The sequence below is a fragment of the Varroa jacobsoni genome, unplaced genomic scaffold, assembly GCF_002532875.2.
Source record: "Varroa jacobsoni isolate VJ856 unplaced genomic scaffold, vjacob_1.0 scaffold_1419, whole genome shotgun sequence".
In the NCBI taxonomy this organism is placed as follows: Eukaryota; Metazoa; Arthropoda; class Arachnida; order Mesostigmata; family Varroidae; genus Varroa; species Varroa jacobsoni.
This window is the reverse complement of record NW_019214321.1, coordinates 174,647-191,107: the sequence shown is the minus strand read 5'-3', so window position 1 is coordinate 191,107 and position 16,461 is coordinate 174,647. Positions and strand designations below refer to the sequence as shown.

The 16,461-nt window shown below is 43.9% G+C and overlaps 1 protein-coding gene and 2 long non-coding RNA genes across 7 annotated transcripts in view; 1 reads left to right on the top strand and 2 right to left on the bottom strand.

The window, feature by feature from the left end:
- The window catches only part of LOC111269823 (integrin alpha-PS1), a 130,069-nt gene that overhangs the window by 9,120 nt on the left and 104,488 nt on the right, over nucleotides 1-16,461 (bottom strand). The window contains exons 2-3 of the mRNA XM_022849677.2: nucleotides 1,083-1,281; nucleotides 145-655 (exon numbers count right to left, since the gene is read on the bottom strand). Of these exons, the coding sequence (XP_022705412.1) occupies nucleotides 145-655; nucleotides 1,083-1,281 (710 nt within the window). The remainder of the gene's footprint in view (nucleotides 1-144; nucleotides 656-1,082; nucleotides 1,282-16,461) is intronic.
- The window catches only part of LOC111269824 (uncharacterized), a 31,846-nt gene that overhangs the window by 5,196 nt on the left and 10,189 nt on the right, over nucleotides 1-16,461 (top strand). For 3 of the 5 annotated variants that reach the window (XR_015314702.1, XR_015314701.1, XR_015314703.1), the window contains one exon: nucleotides 6,718-6,951. This is a non-coding gene — a long non-coding RNA (uncharacterized LOC111269824). Of the gene's footprint in view, nucleotides 1-6,291; nucleotides 6,573-6,717; nucleotides 6,952-16,461 lie in introns of all 5 variants that reach the window. The other 2 variants (XR_015314704.1, XR_002685953.2) reach the window with 1 other exon arrangement.
- LOC147752202 (uncharacterized) lies at nucleotides 10,952-12,975 on the bottom strand. Its single transcript, XR_015314708.1, has 2 exons — nucleotides 11,790-12,975; nucleotides 10,952-11,550 (listed from the first exon to the last, which is right to left on the bottom strand). It is a non-coding gene; the product is annotated as an uncharacterized LOC147752202 (long non-coding RNA).

Below are 16,461 nucleotides of genomic sequence, written 5' to 3'. Positions count from 1 at the left end.
ATGGCAACATTTAACGATTTTCTTATACAATCGTAACAGCAATGGCTTGAATTAATGCTAAGTAACATATAAAAATTACATTTTAATTGAAGATGTCATAAAACTTGCATAATGACAAGTAAGGTTACAAATATATTCGATTACCAATGAGCGTCCTGTTGTGCTCGAGCTCGTTGTTGTTCGGGGCGCGATTTCTTTCGAAGAGTAGTACGGCCCCCGTGTCGTTCGCGCGAGGCGCGCCAGCTGCCCATCCCAAGCGCTGTTTGTCAAAAAAATTTCCTGACGCCACCGACATGCCTAAATACGCATAGTTTTCAACCGGGTAACTCGAATCTGTATTCGTTCGAAGCCACTCTCGTATGTACTTGTCCCGCTTCATGAAGGAAGACACACCTCCGCGCCAGGTTTTCGTTCCGGGCATGCCTATCGTCTGAACATCGTACTTGCTGTTTAGGTGACAGCTGGTGCCGGCCTGGCACAAACCAAATCCAAGATGGTAGTCCTTGACTGGTTGGCCATCGCAGGGGACCCAAGCGGCTTCCGGCACCAGTGAAGTGCTGTACTGGAAACAGATACCGAAGCCAAGCCGCTGTTCCTCGTGAACGTTGTTCTCGTTAATAATCGTCGTAGGTTTGACGTACCGATGGGCACATGCCTGAATATAAAAACAATAAAACGGCACGAACGACATAAGCATTGCGGTGCATACGACGTTGACGGGTATCGATCCATCCGATGTTTAACCAATCGACTACTAAATTAATAGATCTATATATATTTTTTTAATATTTTCTATAGGTTTCGAATCGAAGCGGCAAATACGGCTTATTAAATATGCCCGCTCGAAACAAAATGTTCTTGAATTTTATGTACACCTGCGGGCCAGCGATTATAGAATATCGAAAGTTTGCACACTGGGTTTTCTTAAATCACCTCGTTTCTGCTAGTAAGCTATGCGTTCATAAACAATTTACAAATTGCGCGGTCCGACATGTCAAAAGGAAACAAATTAAGTGAAATTGCTTTCTCACAAAGTACTGGTTCTCTTTGTGGCAATTTGAAGCTAAAATTATTTCGCTTACCATAAGTCCGTTTTGCTGGCCTGATGAAACGGATACGCCGAACCACATATCGGTCATGTTCCCTTGGCCCTGTTCTTCGAAACTGTCGAAAAACGGAAGCTTCTGACAACTGCTTTGCGACATCAGACGCGGCTGGCTGAAAATATCGCACGCCATGACGGCGCCACTTCGGTCCTGTTTCGGAGCTCCGACAATAATCCTGTTGAGATTGAAGCAACAGAGATGTAGCATGAGAGATCTACTTAGAAACCAGGCTGTGTCATGCACCATACCACTCTTATGTAATTACAACCAACATAGGCTAGCGAAGGGGCTTAGTCTAAGATACAAAAAGCGCTCTGTTAAAACAGATACTATCCAAGCTGTAGACCAGCTTTTCCAAACAATATTCTTGGGTCTTGCCAATAAGCCATTCGTCCTCGACCCTCTTTTGCAAGCAAAATATAGACTTTTCTTCGAGATAAATACTTATCTAGTTTAGTTAACATTCTATTTGAATAGATAAACTGCAGTGATTATACCCAACTGAGCAACTGACGTCACCATCAGTAAAACGATTCTGCACAAACCGTTCATAAGCGCTTGAAGTACCAAGTAGACTTCTCCAATGGGAACAACACGTTTTAATCTAGATTCTGATAACGCAGTGGGATATCTACGAGACGCATCCTGAAGTGGCCCGGCCACATCTGATAGCCAATGGTCGATCGAGAAGCGATACGAATTTTACTCACTTAGCCTAATACCCAGGTTCAGGGCCCGATTCTCACGGCGTTACTATTAGCTTTAGATTCGTCAAGTGGGTCGTTAACGACTTTTCGAGGTAATCCCAGGCGACTTGAGCCTTCCGGCGCCGCAGGACGTTTCACTTACCTTCGCACCCGCAATGAATTTCAAGCAGGGTTACAACTGGTGGGTCACAGGACATTTACGCTTACTCAGCAGTGGGGAAGCGGTTTTGTGTCGCAGGTTTATCGTTTTTGTCGTGGGACAAATTTCTGAACCGTGAATATACACGCTTCACTGTGGTGTAACAGTGACTGTTGTAGAACTTCACTAATGGGAAAGAGCAAGAATCAACGGTTGTAAAAGTTCGTTGAGTTTAGTTTAAGATTTCCATTCTCACTGGACGCTAGCGGAAGGCTTCGATGGCGCCTTGCGGCATTGCCCCTTGACGCCCTCGCTCTCTAAACAGGCCTATCTACCCGTACTGGAACAGGCCATTTCCAGAGAAGGTCCGCTTATTCGACTCGACGATCATTCGTAAGCGAACACAAATTGGGTAAAATACGGAAAGAGTATACGCCTTCGCAAAGATGGAAGGGCGCTCGTGAATGGAAGAGCTGGAAATTCACACAAGCGTGCGACTACATAAGTTTTCGCTTTCTTTGAAGCCTAGGATTTGCTTCAACGAGATCTAGCAGGTGTTTGTTACATGAATGGTTATTTCGATGCTGCTATTATACTGAGTTTATGGATCCACAGACACACACCCAAAATAAATGAATCTACGTCTATATCGTTTTGAACTCTACTTGTTTATGTTATCTTCTGGCCCTATTTAAGCCACGTAGTCGATACATTGACATTTGAGGAACACAATGAAGAAATCAGCAAAGCATCCGACATTTTGTCGGAATATGACAGTCAGATCGATGAATATTGGCAAGACTCTGTATCCGTATTACATTAAATTATCGACGACCCAAAAGCCTATGATTACATCCATTCTGTCTTCTTTTTATCATGATGATGCGTTGTTTATCGGATCCGCGATAGTTTTTCCTCGTTTCGTTTACACACTTCGCTGCTTGAATCTTATTTGAACTCTAACGCAAAACATCGAGCAAGGATGAATTTTAGACTGTTTTAACTTCACAAGTCGATAGTCAGTTTTATTGTTGATGGCGACATTTTCCATCGTGTCATATAATGGTACGGAAACAATGAGCGATCTGTCCGCTTGTTGCTGTTGTCCAGACGCAGTGTTTCATTGAACGACTTAGCACTGTTGGTAACCAGCGCGAACCATATTGATTTTTAAGAGGAGTCTATCAGACCGGCCGAGGGGCGCAGCTTCATCCAAACGTCTGTCAAAAACATTTAGCTGAATCACTTCTCTTTCTTTTTCATTGGTTTTTCTCATAGTTGCAAGGTCCCCATCAGCTCTACCCGTTAGAGCTACAGAACGCCACTGAATATTAAAACTGCTTGCATTCTCAGTTCTAACAACGTCTAACTGAGACAAGCTGTAAACCGTATTGGTGTTATATCGTTCTTTAATGGTAGTACTCGTATATAGGTCTCTCTATGTCGATTTCTAATTAATTTATTTGTAATTAATTTCTCCTTTGAGAGGATTGTGTGGTTGAACATCAAAACACGCCTCAATTTGCTTAAAAACGAGGATAACTTACAGAAGCTATAGTCTTTTGTAATATTTCACTTTGATTGATCGATACTGTTATCGTCAATATCTAGGTCATTATAAGAAAAAGGCGTCTCGATTGACTTATTGGCACCCTTTTGACGACAGACTTGCCAAAGCGGTAGCTCTTTAGCGTCATATGCGTACATTGGTCCTTTTGCACCGGTGTGTCATGTGGTGATTTATTGTTGGCTGTAGATTTCTGTTTCAACAGTGCTGCCTTTCACAAATCAAATTCGATTTCAAAGCTCCGGCAACAGTTTAAATCTTAATTCTGAAGGAACAACACGGGCAGATAGATGAGTTTTTGCTAACGCCTTAATGCACTCCGGTGTTCCTTCACGAGCTACCGTAGCTGAGCGCTGGCGCCCCAGCGTTGCAGCGATGAGAGGCCTTAATTCAACAAAACGTGTGAAAAAAGTATGATAGTCGGTACGTAATGCTAGCGATTCAAGGCAAAAACAATGAAAAAAAAAAAAGAGAAAAGGCGCGAAAATTCGAACACATCAATACCCATGATCGATCGTAGGAAGACGCTGCACGAATGAAGTAGGCTGGACAATAAGATCCCGAAATCAAAGGATGTTATATGGCAAAAAAAAAAACACGAAACAGAAGAAAGGTGCGCTAGCAAGAAGGAACTTAACGAGTATATGTAGGTGAACGGGGAACGTGGAGGGTTAAAAAGTTGAAAGTCAACGTTAAAAATTAGAAAGGGGCGAAAAAAAGTTTTACAATTTAGTCTCTTCGTTTATCTGCTAACAAGTGTGCCAAAGCAATTGCAGTGTCAAGCATTGGTTACAACTGTTATGCTCGATTATTTGTAACAACAACAACAAAAAATACGCCTTGGCATGAGGGTATCACGTTGGTGACGGTAAACAGTAAAATGGCAGTTCTGTCGTAGTGTGCCGTCATAGTTTACATCGTGGAATTAAATGACGTTTCTTTCGGCTGCTTCGCGCCTTCCATGAGTGTACATTAGCGCTGTAAGCAGTAAACAACGCATATGTATATGGTGCGGCGGTCGTCACCAATCTCTGTCGGTGTCCTCGGGTTCCACAAGACATCATCGAGAGTTCCTTCTCAGTTGTTCTAGCGTCTGTGTTTGGTGCTCGCGCAATACAAACACACATGACAACTGGTGCTGCTATGAAACGAGCAGCGCCGTCTTATTCCCATTATAAACGGCGAAGCTTTCACGCGCTCCTCTAAGAAAGTGTTTACTTTTTGACCAGATTTCTCAATATGGTCGAAAATGAGCACGACTAAAAGCACGACAAGATTGTCGCTTGTGATACCGCCATTACTGCAGACTTCAACAACAGCAGCAGCAGCTATAATAGCAGCTATAACAGCGGCAACCGCGGCCGTTTTTCGACTGCACAAATATTATAAGCGGTGCATGTCGGTCTGTTGATTAAAAGCAAGGCCGCCTGCCAGCCACACCTAGGATTAAACAAGGCTAGCTATGGCCAGGGTTTTCTTTGTCCACGTAACAGCAACAACAAACAAATATCGAGAAAAAAGAGTGTCCATGGCTTCGGCTACTGTGGCCTGTCAGCCGGCCCGGGTGAGGATCTGGTCTCCTTGCGGGATGGCGTATTTTGGGAAGCTCCTACAGCGGCGCCTGACAATGGTGGGCAGTGTTTAACGGCTGTTGTTGTTGTTGTTATTGATGTTCAGCGTTTATTTGGGGCGACGAGATTTGCCGAGAGGAGACCAAATGTGCTGCTATGACCTCCTAGGCGGTCGCGACAGGCCCGCCCATGGGGGTGGAGTTGACAATAGCAGTCTATAGACGCAGAAGTTTTGTAAAGAATCAAGGCTCGACCATGACGAACTTAAACAAGCGAAAGATACGGACGACAGCAGGCAGAACTACAATACAATACAAGCTTCGACCCAGCGAAATACCAATTTCCTACTTTCTTAAGGGTATGCCAACATACGGCCTGTGTTTCCTTCCTAATCTTGCGGCCGCTGTTGTTAGTGAAGCATTTCGGATTTATTGTGCTTCCAGTCGTAAATAAATATTGGCCATGAGTGAATGCAGCTTGCGAGGGAACAGCGTTGGACACTATTACTCTAACCCATATCACATGAGGGATACGGGTTAGAGAAATAGCTGGGTGCATAACATGCATTTGTATTTTTGCGTTAACCTATCTGGGCAGGAAGATGACATTTTGGGAGGACGGATAAGGTGAACCTGATAAGTCAGCAGGGTCCACTCAGATAAGTAGGGTGGCAACAACCCCTCTCACGCTGTGACACAAAGCGCTCCACAGAAATAACAGCTGATATCACAAACTAAGACTATCCACAAGGCGTCAATCATTTCCCGTCAAGTGTAACGCAAGGAAATCTACAGAAACTAAACATATCCCGCCTATGTCTGAATGAGCATATTTCCATATTACCTGTTCTGGGATATCATAAAAAACATTCGACGTTTCGTCAGTGACGCATGTTCAATACTGTAAAAGCTACACGCAGATGCAGTGTTGCCAAAAAATCTCGACAGAATTAACAACTTTGTGGAGCATAACTAAATACCTATTCGGTGGCAGCTTTCAATGGGATCTTTCTTCCTCGAAAACAAACAAAATTGTTCGAAGTTGATGGCGCGAAAACTAAGCTAATTCTATGGCAGATCGCAATTTAATGGAGACTCTGTGCTCCATTAGGTCAACACTTAGTGCGCTATCTGTTCACAGTTCGCCGGCTCTGACCTCCGACTGCCATTTCCCCTTTGCCTTTCTTTGCTATCTTTTCAAGAGACTGATCAGAGTCTTTGTTGGTCAAATGAACTGCGCCATTTAACGCTGCGCTCGGATCTGCAACCGCCCGATACTAACAACGCTCTAAGTCCAAGGCAGGCAACGTGACCCAGATTTTGTCAAGTGCTTTCTTTCTCAATTTCCGTTTGAGGCATTACGTTTCCTATGATACTCAAACAACTCTGGGATTACCAGATGAAATATAATCGTTAGAGACCGCCGGGCAGTCAACTACAAACCAAGTGTCCAACTTTGTTGCAGTTTTCGTCAACAAGCAAGGTTTGTATCAGAATGTTTTTGTGGTTAGCATGCATGACATACAAATCGTCTAAGGTTTTTAACTTAGGACCCAGAAGCCGAATGCTACTTAGCTAAACGACTTACGTTAAACTAATACTAATGATATCACATATGTCTGGCACAGGTAGGCACCATGCAAATTATCAGCATCATTGTAAGGCTGCTATTGGCAAGCAACATTGCTATACGGTACGTCCGTGCATTTCAACTACGGCAGACTTCAAGCGGAAACGGAAAACATATAATGATTATCGCTTTTGCCCTCGCTGCGGCTGTTGTTATTGTGGACGAATGAGCGTGGCTGAATCGTCGCTAATCGGCACCGTGGAACGATGCATGGGAGACGTTGCGGTAATAGGTACGTATGCGTTACGTCGACACGCACAGTCGTCGTACTACTAACATTCATGGTGGCTGTACTGTGTACTCATGTGTTACCGGTATTCCGTTTTCATTTGTTGATTCTTTCTGCTTCTACACATTTCGACCAGTATTACTAGCACTACTTGAGCTACTGACGCTCAACATGATCAGTTTCCCTTTTGAGGGAGACGACGTACCACCAACGTTATCATATTTGCGTGACATCGATAATTACGTTCATCGTGACTAACGTTGCGACAAATGGCCCGCCACTACTTCGTTTTCACCACGTCTGAACGCTGCTACGATCAAGTTAAAAGAAAGACAAGCGTCGACAACTCCTGGTTAAAAACACGGCGCCGGAACGTGTCACAGCTTCGAATAGCGTAGCACAGTCCCAGCTGCGGGTCTTAAATAGACACAAGCGTAATTCTCCGTTTATCAAGCCACTAGCTACTCCTTTTGCCGTGTTGACTTTTACGGACATCACCACTGAATCATATTGGCTTACGAAGATGCGATTCATGATACGCAAGTATCTGTGCACAAACGGAAAAAATTCTGTGTAAAATCGCTAGTCTGTCCGGTGATTTTCGCTGACGGCGAAGGCGCTTGGCATCGCGCGTCGTCGAGGATGTGTAAAAGCGTCAATGGTAGTAAAAGACAGACAGAAAGAAAGAATTTCTCTTTCCAGCGGCCTTTGCAAAGATTCGTACGTTGTTGTAGCGTTGCGGCGGGGAGGTCAGATAGGCGGGCGGACAAACAAGCAGGGGTATCGAACGACGTGGCGCGTCCCGTCGCGAACTCTGCCCCAACATGGCCGTGGCCGGATCGTATTTGTTGAACGGTGGCGGCAAAAGCGAAAACTGTTGCTGACTTTTCGTACCACGTTCAAATTCCTCAAATGGAAATTGGTCGCTAGGGCGGAGGCGTTCCTACAACGCGGCCGCAGTTGAAACCATGATGGAGCGGCGAAACGTATAGCGCGAGAGAAACTCATCCACAAGAGACTGAAAAACGATTCTATATGAAATGGCCTGATAGAAAAAAAAAACAACAAAAAGAGCCCGCTTAAAATGCTGATGGCGCGCGTGTTTACGCAAGCGTACTAGCAACTTGGTTACTTTGCTGGATCAAGCTACCGTGCCAGAGTTCTTTTTCTAACCAATGACTCATCAGTTTAACTCACCCAGGGGTACAGAAGAGGACAACACTTAACCCGCATGTCGCCAAAAACTGCCCACTGGCGACTAAGCGCAAATCAGATAAACCATGTAGACTTCATAGTAGCGTTTGTGCTGCCAATCGGCTATCGTTCTGTGCAGAACCCAATTTGACCATTGCAGCAAGGTTAAGGTTGATATAAGGCACGGATTGCATTGGGTAGTTTCAGTAACATTGTTGTCAACGAAGGTTCTCTCTTCACGACGGATTACGAAGCAAAAATGAAAAACAGTTCAATATAACGAAAGTACATCACATTAGAAGTAAAATTATATTTATTTCCAATGTTCGGACTTTGTCGCCCCAGCCGACCATTAAATCGGTTGGTTCAGCAGGATGAGGCTAAAAATTAAAAAAAAATTGTATTGATCAGTCACTGACATTGTCGCGTGGCTGTATATCTGAACTTTCCACAATTCTATTACGTGTAACAAGTTTAAAGTTCTTTTAAGATTTGCTGTTTCACATTGATTACTGATGCCGTCAAAATTACATTAAATTGTATAAAAAAGCTCTCTTCTAAGATTTGTGATCGGTAGCGATACGGATAATCGCTTTCAATCTCCCACTTTAACGCTTTATCTAGGGGTATCTACAGTTGCATCAAACTTGCCATCGCACAGTCTTACTTATTAAACTCACTTAACATTCAAGTCGATAAGACCCTCCAGATACGCTCTGCCTTACTTTCTTTTGATCTCATATTGAAGCGCCTATAAAACGGATTCAGCATAACCCATATGAGTTTCCACATTGTGCCACACGTGTCAACGGGGAGTTCATTTTAGGTTGAGCTCGATCATATCAGTTCGACACAAGCACATATTCTTTATTTATACACATTTCCTAAAAGAAATTTCGAGAAAAATAAATACCCTCTGCTCCAAACAATCTTTCCCATCCGAATCTTTTACCTCCTATCACGACTATTGAACATCCAATACACGGTAGAATATGGGTGCTTATATTCTTAGCTGGGGTAGCTGGGGATTGTGTACGCTTCAAGGATATGATGCTGATCGGGTCAGATCACAGCGTGAGCTGCCAGCCAACGCTCGACAGAATGGAAAAAAAGAGGAAAAGTAATTCTAGCATTTTCCCTGTCTCCGGAGTTATGCGCCGTCGTCTCAACAGCGATATTGTCCCTCCGTTTGCTTCACCGTTATATCTTTGCGTGTAACCTTTAGACTCCAGACGTCTGGGTTTCCCGCTGTGGCCGGTGATGACGGGTTCGAATCCGCAGCAGAAAGGGGGTGCAATAGGTGTTTCGAGGAGTAGGTCTCGGTTCTTTTTTCTTGGTCGTTGTTTCGTATCTCAAAAATCTCTCACAGTCTTTTCTTGGTCTTGGTCAATCACGTCTAGGCAGATTCTAGCTGGTTAGTAAGCCGGCGGCTTGGAAGCCATCATGTCCATTCGAACAACGTCAGCATCGGAATGACATTGATTACTCGGCCTCCTTGTCGCCTCTGCGTATGATGAATAACCAGGAAACGAGCATGCCCATATTTTTTTATTCTGCAAATACTGCTGTCGACATTACCTTGCAGCATTGAGTAGCATAGAATGATACCCAATGTGGTGATTAGCCCGAGCTAGTGGCCGAGCCTTGGGTTTATTGTAGGCGATGTCCGCTCAAAGGCTCGAACGTCTACGTAGTCTGTGGGTCGTTTTACGTTCGTTGTCTGCGGTTCAAGATCGCTTCTAGTGTGACTGACTCCTCCGTCGTAAACGTACGAGTTGTTTGCGTTTGTTTTCATTAGAACTATCGCTAGCTTAAATAGTTGTGTCACCATAACGCCTATCGGCGTTTCATATGTACGCATGATCATAGGTCGGGCTGAGGACGACGATCTACGGACGAAACACGATCTAAGTGGCATTTATGAAATATCCCACATTCGTGCACGTACGAAGTATATAAACAGGCAGATATCTGAACTAGTACAGACAGAACTGGAGACAAACAGAGATCGAATAACATAGATGTGCACCCACGACAAACTCATAACTACACCGGAGAATATGTATAGAAGTTAATGGCGTGGTGTGTTAAATCAAAAATCACCGTTAGCGAACGGTCCGCGATGTTTACGACAGTACCTAATGATTATTGCATGATCGAAGTCACTATTACTATCTTGATGGGGTATTGGCCCGACGTGTCTGACCATTGCTAGCGGCAGACGGCTCACCCGTTTCTTGTTGTGTTTTTGTCGCCGGCGATAATATAACCCGAGGCGGTAGCTCTACGCCCACGGTTGATACCTTGATCGATGTCAACAACTTCCTATAACTGCGACCATTATTTGCATCATCTCGCCGGTGTTACTCTTGTCCGTCTGCTAACATCGTAGACACACAAACACACACATACATACATAAGGATGTATATACAAAGTGTCTAGTTAGTGTTGTTGTTGCTCATTGTCTGGGTATACATGTTAGCGCTACTGTCACATCTTTCCGTTTTGTTGCTGCTGATAGCACTTCTATTAACAATAACTATCTCCACAGTTGCTACTGTCGAGGTATAAGTAGATAGAGCATTTGCTTTGCTCGTTGTCGATCATGGACATTTTGGCATCGTTTGTCTTCGCCAAGACAGCTTCTCGATATTTGACGATTTGCTGATGTTCGAGTCGATGGCACGCGCTCCGTCCTTAATGATAACAGTAACCCATGGGCGTCAGCCTCGGCCTCGGCCTCGGGGGTGTGAGCAGGTCCCATGGCTGGAAAATGGCCGTAACAGCAATCAATAAATACCCAAGAAATTTACTCAAGAACTATTACATGTTATATTTAACCGTACATGGTTATATGGTGACATAAACAGAAAGTATACATTATCAAAACCAAAAATCGTCGAGGCACACAAAAAATGATCACAGAACCGGAACGCTTCTGGAAGCTACCAAGACAGACAGTTCAGTATAAACACTAACGCTGATTATAGATCGTGACTGTATTGTGTTGTGCATTTTTCTATTTTAGCTTTTTACGGGTGTTCAATCAATATGCAGTGCATCAGTGTTTTTTTGTCTTTTAAGCCCAGGATATGCGTCCTTCTGAAGCTGTACTAGTAATTTCCATATCTTCCAATACCTTCGCGCTTTTATGCCTTGGTTAAAATTATTCCGCTCAAGCGTCTTGGACGGCTGCTGCTGCACGCCTCGCGTTAGTTAGTCATCGCCGGTCGAGAATTCATTATGTTGCTTCGATATGTTGAAGAATTAGTATATACTGGCTTCAGCAGTGGTTAAGTTATCGTTGAAAACGAGTGGTCGTTGTCCCGAACGTGCTTTATGCGACCTGGGCCACGAGCACCTCTGACCGATCGCTGCTACATTCATCTGAACCTGTTTAATTTCACCTAATTAAAAAGGCGCGCATTGTCATCACTGTGGGAGAAGCAAGCAACGAATTGTACCACGGGCATCCCATCACTTACGCTACGTGCAGCAGGACGAGAACTAGTCAGAATGAACTACGTATCAAAACTACTGCAAAATATTATATATATAATACAAGATACTATACTACTATATGTAAACGTAAGAAGCCGCGTTACTATAATTAAGCACGACAAACGGCATAGAGTTGATTGCGTACCTTCCATCGCAGCTAGTTTTCGATGGAGCTGATATCCCCAATGAAGTAGATACTGTATTGTTCCAGCCGCTGTTGGTACAACGAGTTGTGATCACACCACAACGAAATCACGGCGGGTCGTGACAAAGGGCAGGCCCTTCAACAGATGATCTCAATGTAGCCTCCAGTAGTTCGAATGACAGATTAGTTTTTGTCGCTGGCTCTTTTTTGGCCTGCTATTTTACCTCAGTATGGTGCTCAAACATGTCTGGCAAACTGGGCACGCACAATGGGACCCTATTGAATCGATCGCCACACTGGCGGCAGCTGTTCAACAACTAAATTGTTAATGCATTCGCGAATATGTGGGCGTTTACAGAGGCGCTGTCATTAAAAGTTGGGTTTTCGCATTCATCGTCGTTCAAGACCTTTTTTTCGGCTATCTCCAAGTAATTTTTTCTCTTTTTCTCGCCAATGCTCGCCGAACTCCTTTCGGATCCCTCCTACCTCTAGCCCTGGCTGTCACTCGTTCCTTTAGCTGGACGGCTTCTGACTAAACGAGTGTTCTGCCCTCCAGGTTTGCTGCTGCTGCTGCTGCTGCCTGTTGCTGTCATTATCGTATCGGTTGCGTGGGGGGTAAAAGGGCGATGTCCTTCTTTTCTCCCGTTGTGACGGTACGAGCTGCCGCTGCTTACTTGGAGCGTGAGTACTGCTCAGCGGTTAGTGCTTCGATTTCGCCTCAGAACCCTTTTGCTCTATGTTGACGATCAGTCAAGATGTGATCAAGAGCATTTTTCAAATGGGGACGTTCGAATGACGAATAGCCGATGTTCGCCAATAGGCAATGCAACGCCATCGTTGTAACCAACGAAATAGCAGAAGACAGAAAAGACTGCAGATATAAAAGCCCGTAACGAAGCAACGCGGAACTTGGTTAAAGAGGTATTTAGCGTCGTGCGGTACAAATCCGTCTTTATAGGACCTTGATATAGATTCGCTGTTAGTTGATTTTGACCGCGCTTTACATTGTTCACACATTCAACATCCTGTTGTAAAGCCCTTCAGCGAAAGGTAACGGGGAACAACAAAGTTAGCAGAAGTTACCACGAAGAACGCTATTGAAACACTGCGCAAACAGTTATTGCGTAGTTGCTTATATGGAAGAGCAATGGTAGTCCGCAGTGATCGGTACTGCGTCGATCATACGAACGGTCGAAACCAGCTACAGCTCCTCGTAAAAGAGTCCGCTGCTAGTCGCATTGCTCAATAATAACACTACTAATCAAAATAATTACCCAATGCCAATAATAGTAGATACCAAGACGTAATTATGGGCTTGATTGTCGTACCGAGTTCATCATTCACAAGACGAAGGGAACCGCAACATTCGTACATAAGATTAAGACAAACACACAAATATTGACATGGAAAGTAGATAAGCTATAGTCAGTAACCTTGCCGATTTCAATGAGCTAGCATTTTTTTTTTACGCTAATGAATATCCTAATATGAACGACATCCTTAAACTGTCGCCCGCATCTTCCATGTAAACACACACAAAAACACGCTGATTCTCACCTCTTCAGTTGTCGACACAAGCGAAAGATCTGACATTGTACATCAACCAGCCATAGAACAATCTGAGACATATTCTGGGAGGTGCAGCTTTGTTCGAGCAATGAGGTTCTCCATCTTGAACTGACTGCCATTACCACTTCTACTAATACCTTCAGACGAAGCACGGAAAAATCTATGCATAAGGACCGGTAAAAATAATCGATGCATATAGACAGTGGACAAGTAAATTCACTGGCTTCAAGTCTTCATATCACGCTCGATCTGTTGCAACTGAAATTGCCGACTTTACGCCTGATTGGCCGTCGCAGTAGGCCCCTTAACGAATGTACTTGAAGCGCGCGAATTTTTCTCATCGGCATCTCTGGAGACTACATGGACAGATTATGGTATTCCGGACCGGTTGGGATCCACCAGTCGATAAGCCTAAGCTCGGTAACAAATACTGTGCGATACCCAGAAGCTAATCCACTGTTGCTTCAAACGAGCAGAACATCCGATGCCGTCAGCAGCAACAGGAGGAATCGAATGTCGTCAAGACAATCATTACTGATGCGTCAACTTCGTCCATCGGTTTTTGTCGCACCTCGCTATGCGCGTGCAGAACACGTCAGAAAAGAAACATAAGGCGGGGCTCACATACGATGTGCGATTTATACGTAAAATCGAGACGTTGCGTCACTCGCTAATGGTACATCAGCATCGCCATACAGATATCTTCACATACCTTGTTTCAACCTTCACACCTTTGTTCTTTTTCATCCAAATACTTACTGCACTTCACTGTCTCGTGGAGCATTGCTTTACCTGTATTATATACCCCAGTGTTTATAATATTTTCATGGGGTGACCACGCATTTTGTATATTGAAATCCGTGGTCACCCCATATAAATTTTATATATATATATATATATAGGCGTATAGTGAAAGTGCCGAAGTTAATTAGCGAAGCAAAGCATATATGAGTAGAACAAAACTTATCACACCTTCAAAGTGATCACACCAAGTTCTATATTTAAATTGGGACAGAAACATAAATAGAAAGTCAATAATACGATTATGTGATCGTTAAAGACCAAACGGCCAAAATCGGCCTAACTCGGGCTCAATGTGGCCAGACGCCCTCACGACGATAGAGCATATATATGACTTGTGTTTGTTTGCACCTTATATAGCTGCTATCCGGCAATCCCCAAGAGCCTGTCTTCAAGTGCATTTAGTAGCGCGTGCCTGATATATGTTGAAGATAAGCCATAAGAGTCGAACATAATAAGCTGATGAAATAAGGCGCCAGGCCGTCGTTCAAGGGTCGTCATCATGCCCTGTAAAAATCGAGCGAAATGCTTATGTCGCATCGTCGATAGGACGAATGGCACGAGCATTTGGACGCGTCGTCTACGGACCCATATGAGTTCCACAGAGCTATACTCCAACTATGATTCAACCCAGAAGGCCAGTGGCCCCTTCGAGAGGAGCAAACTGAAGGAACTATGATGTCTTATAGGACGCTTGCCTGATTGGTCCTGTTTACCTAACCTAACAGTTTGCGTTGCTTTGCGCGCATGCATACATCCATACATACATCACGATGCTCTCTGAGTAAATTGTTTTGTAATAATAATAATAGGACGTGTCATCATTATGTAATTTACATATACAATACAGTTAAACAAACGTTACTACCGTTCATTGAGCGGGTTCTACCATCGAGTTGTTGTGGCAATTTTTACAGCTAATCTGGCTGGAAAAGTCAAGCGACGTTGGTTAAAATCCCTCCAATGAAATGTAGGCATAATATGAATATGGTATGTAAAATGGAAGTTCGCGTAATCATTTTTTTCAGGCTGTAACAGACGTCTCTAATTATCAAAGTGATTGAATAACTAACACCTGCATGCAATATACATTGCACTGCTTACAAGCTACGGTCATCACAACGATGAAAAGCCTTTTTTCCGATGGAAGGCATCAGGTCTTCCCTAAATCAACAAGTACCTTCGTTCTTCAACCTGTTATCAATATTAACTGGTTTTCCAGTGCTTTCAACAACGAATGCTGCCGGAGGTGCTTTCCTTTAGGAACAAAAATCGTCATCATTGTGATACGACGAAAGCTACTGTTCTCCAGGGCCATAATGGATATCTAAGTCATTTTTCATTCGCCAGCTGCGTCCGAGCTTCGAAGCTAGACCATAACATTTACTATTTTTGCATTGCCGCCGCCATTGCAACAGCTATAACCATTAATGAGCACGCCATGCCACATTCTACCAATCGTTTCCCGCCAGCTGGTGCTACAATCAACACCTCTGTAACTATTACCAGATTATTGGCTCTTGTGTTTCTCAGCGGTCTCCTATATACATATATAATAACCTTAGTCAGCAATAATTGGTCTATCTTTTCTCACTGTTAACCCCCATTACTTCAGCTGACTTTGTCTACTCTCGCAATCGGCCTTTCTCCATTTTCTCCGTTGAACTCGCTTTCGCCGCTGCTACTGCCGCAGTTCTTCCCGGCAGGCTGCAACGCAATGGGCATTTAGCTAAAGGCTATTGCAAATCGGAGCAACTATTCAGGTAGAGGATGCGGCGATTTAAGCCAACTGTCATGTTTCCGTCGCCACTTCTCTTTTCCTTCCTTCGTTATCACCACAATCAATATCATCACCGTTAGCATCATCATTGCTTCCGAATGAAGAGTGCATTTCTTTCTCTTTTTTTCTCAATGGCATTATTTCAAGAGGGTTTAGCTCTTCAAAAGACCGCGCCATCTTGACAAGTCACCCGTAAACCGATTAGCCACGAAGCGAAGCCACCCATACTGGTCGCGATTCCACGAGCGCATCTGCTCTATTCGTTTAGCCATGAAACCATCATAATATCATATTCCTATAGCATTATGTTACTACCGAGGCTGCATGCTGTGTCCGTTGTCGGCACACTCGAGAAGTAAGTCATCCCTAAGCTCTCGTTGACGCTTTTCCCTAGTTTCGTCTCGCTATTATTCAACCACTCCAATGGTCAATCTAAAATCGTCTACGCGATGTTCCTCCAACGGCCGTTGCACTTGCTGGTGTCACTGTTTTTGTTGTTATAGAATTTAGATTGACGCTGGT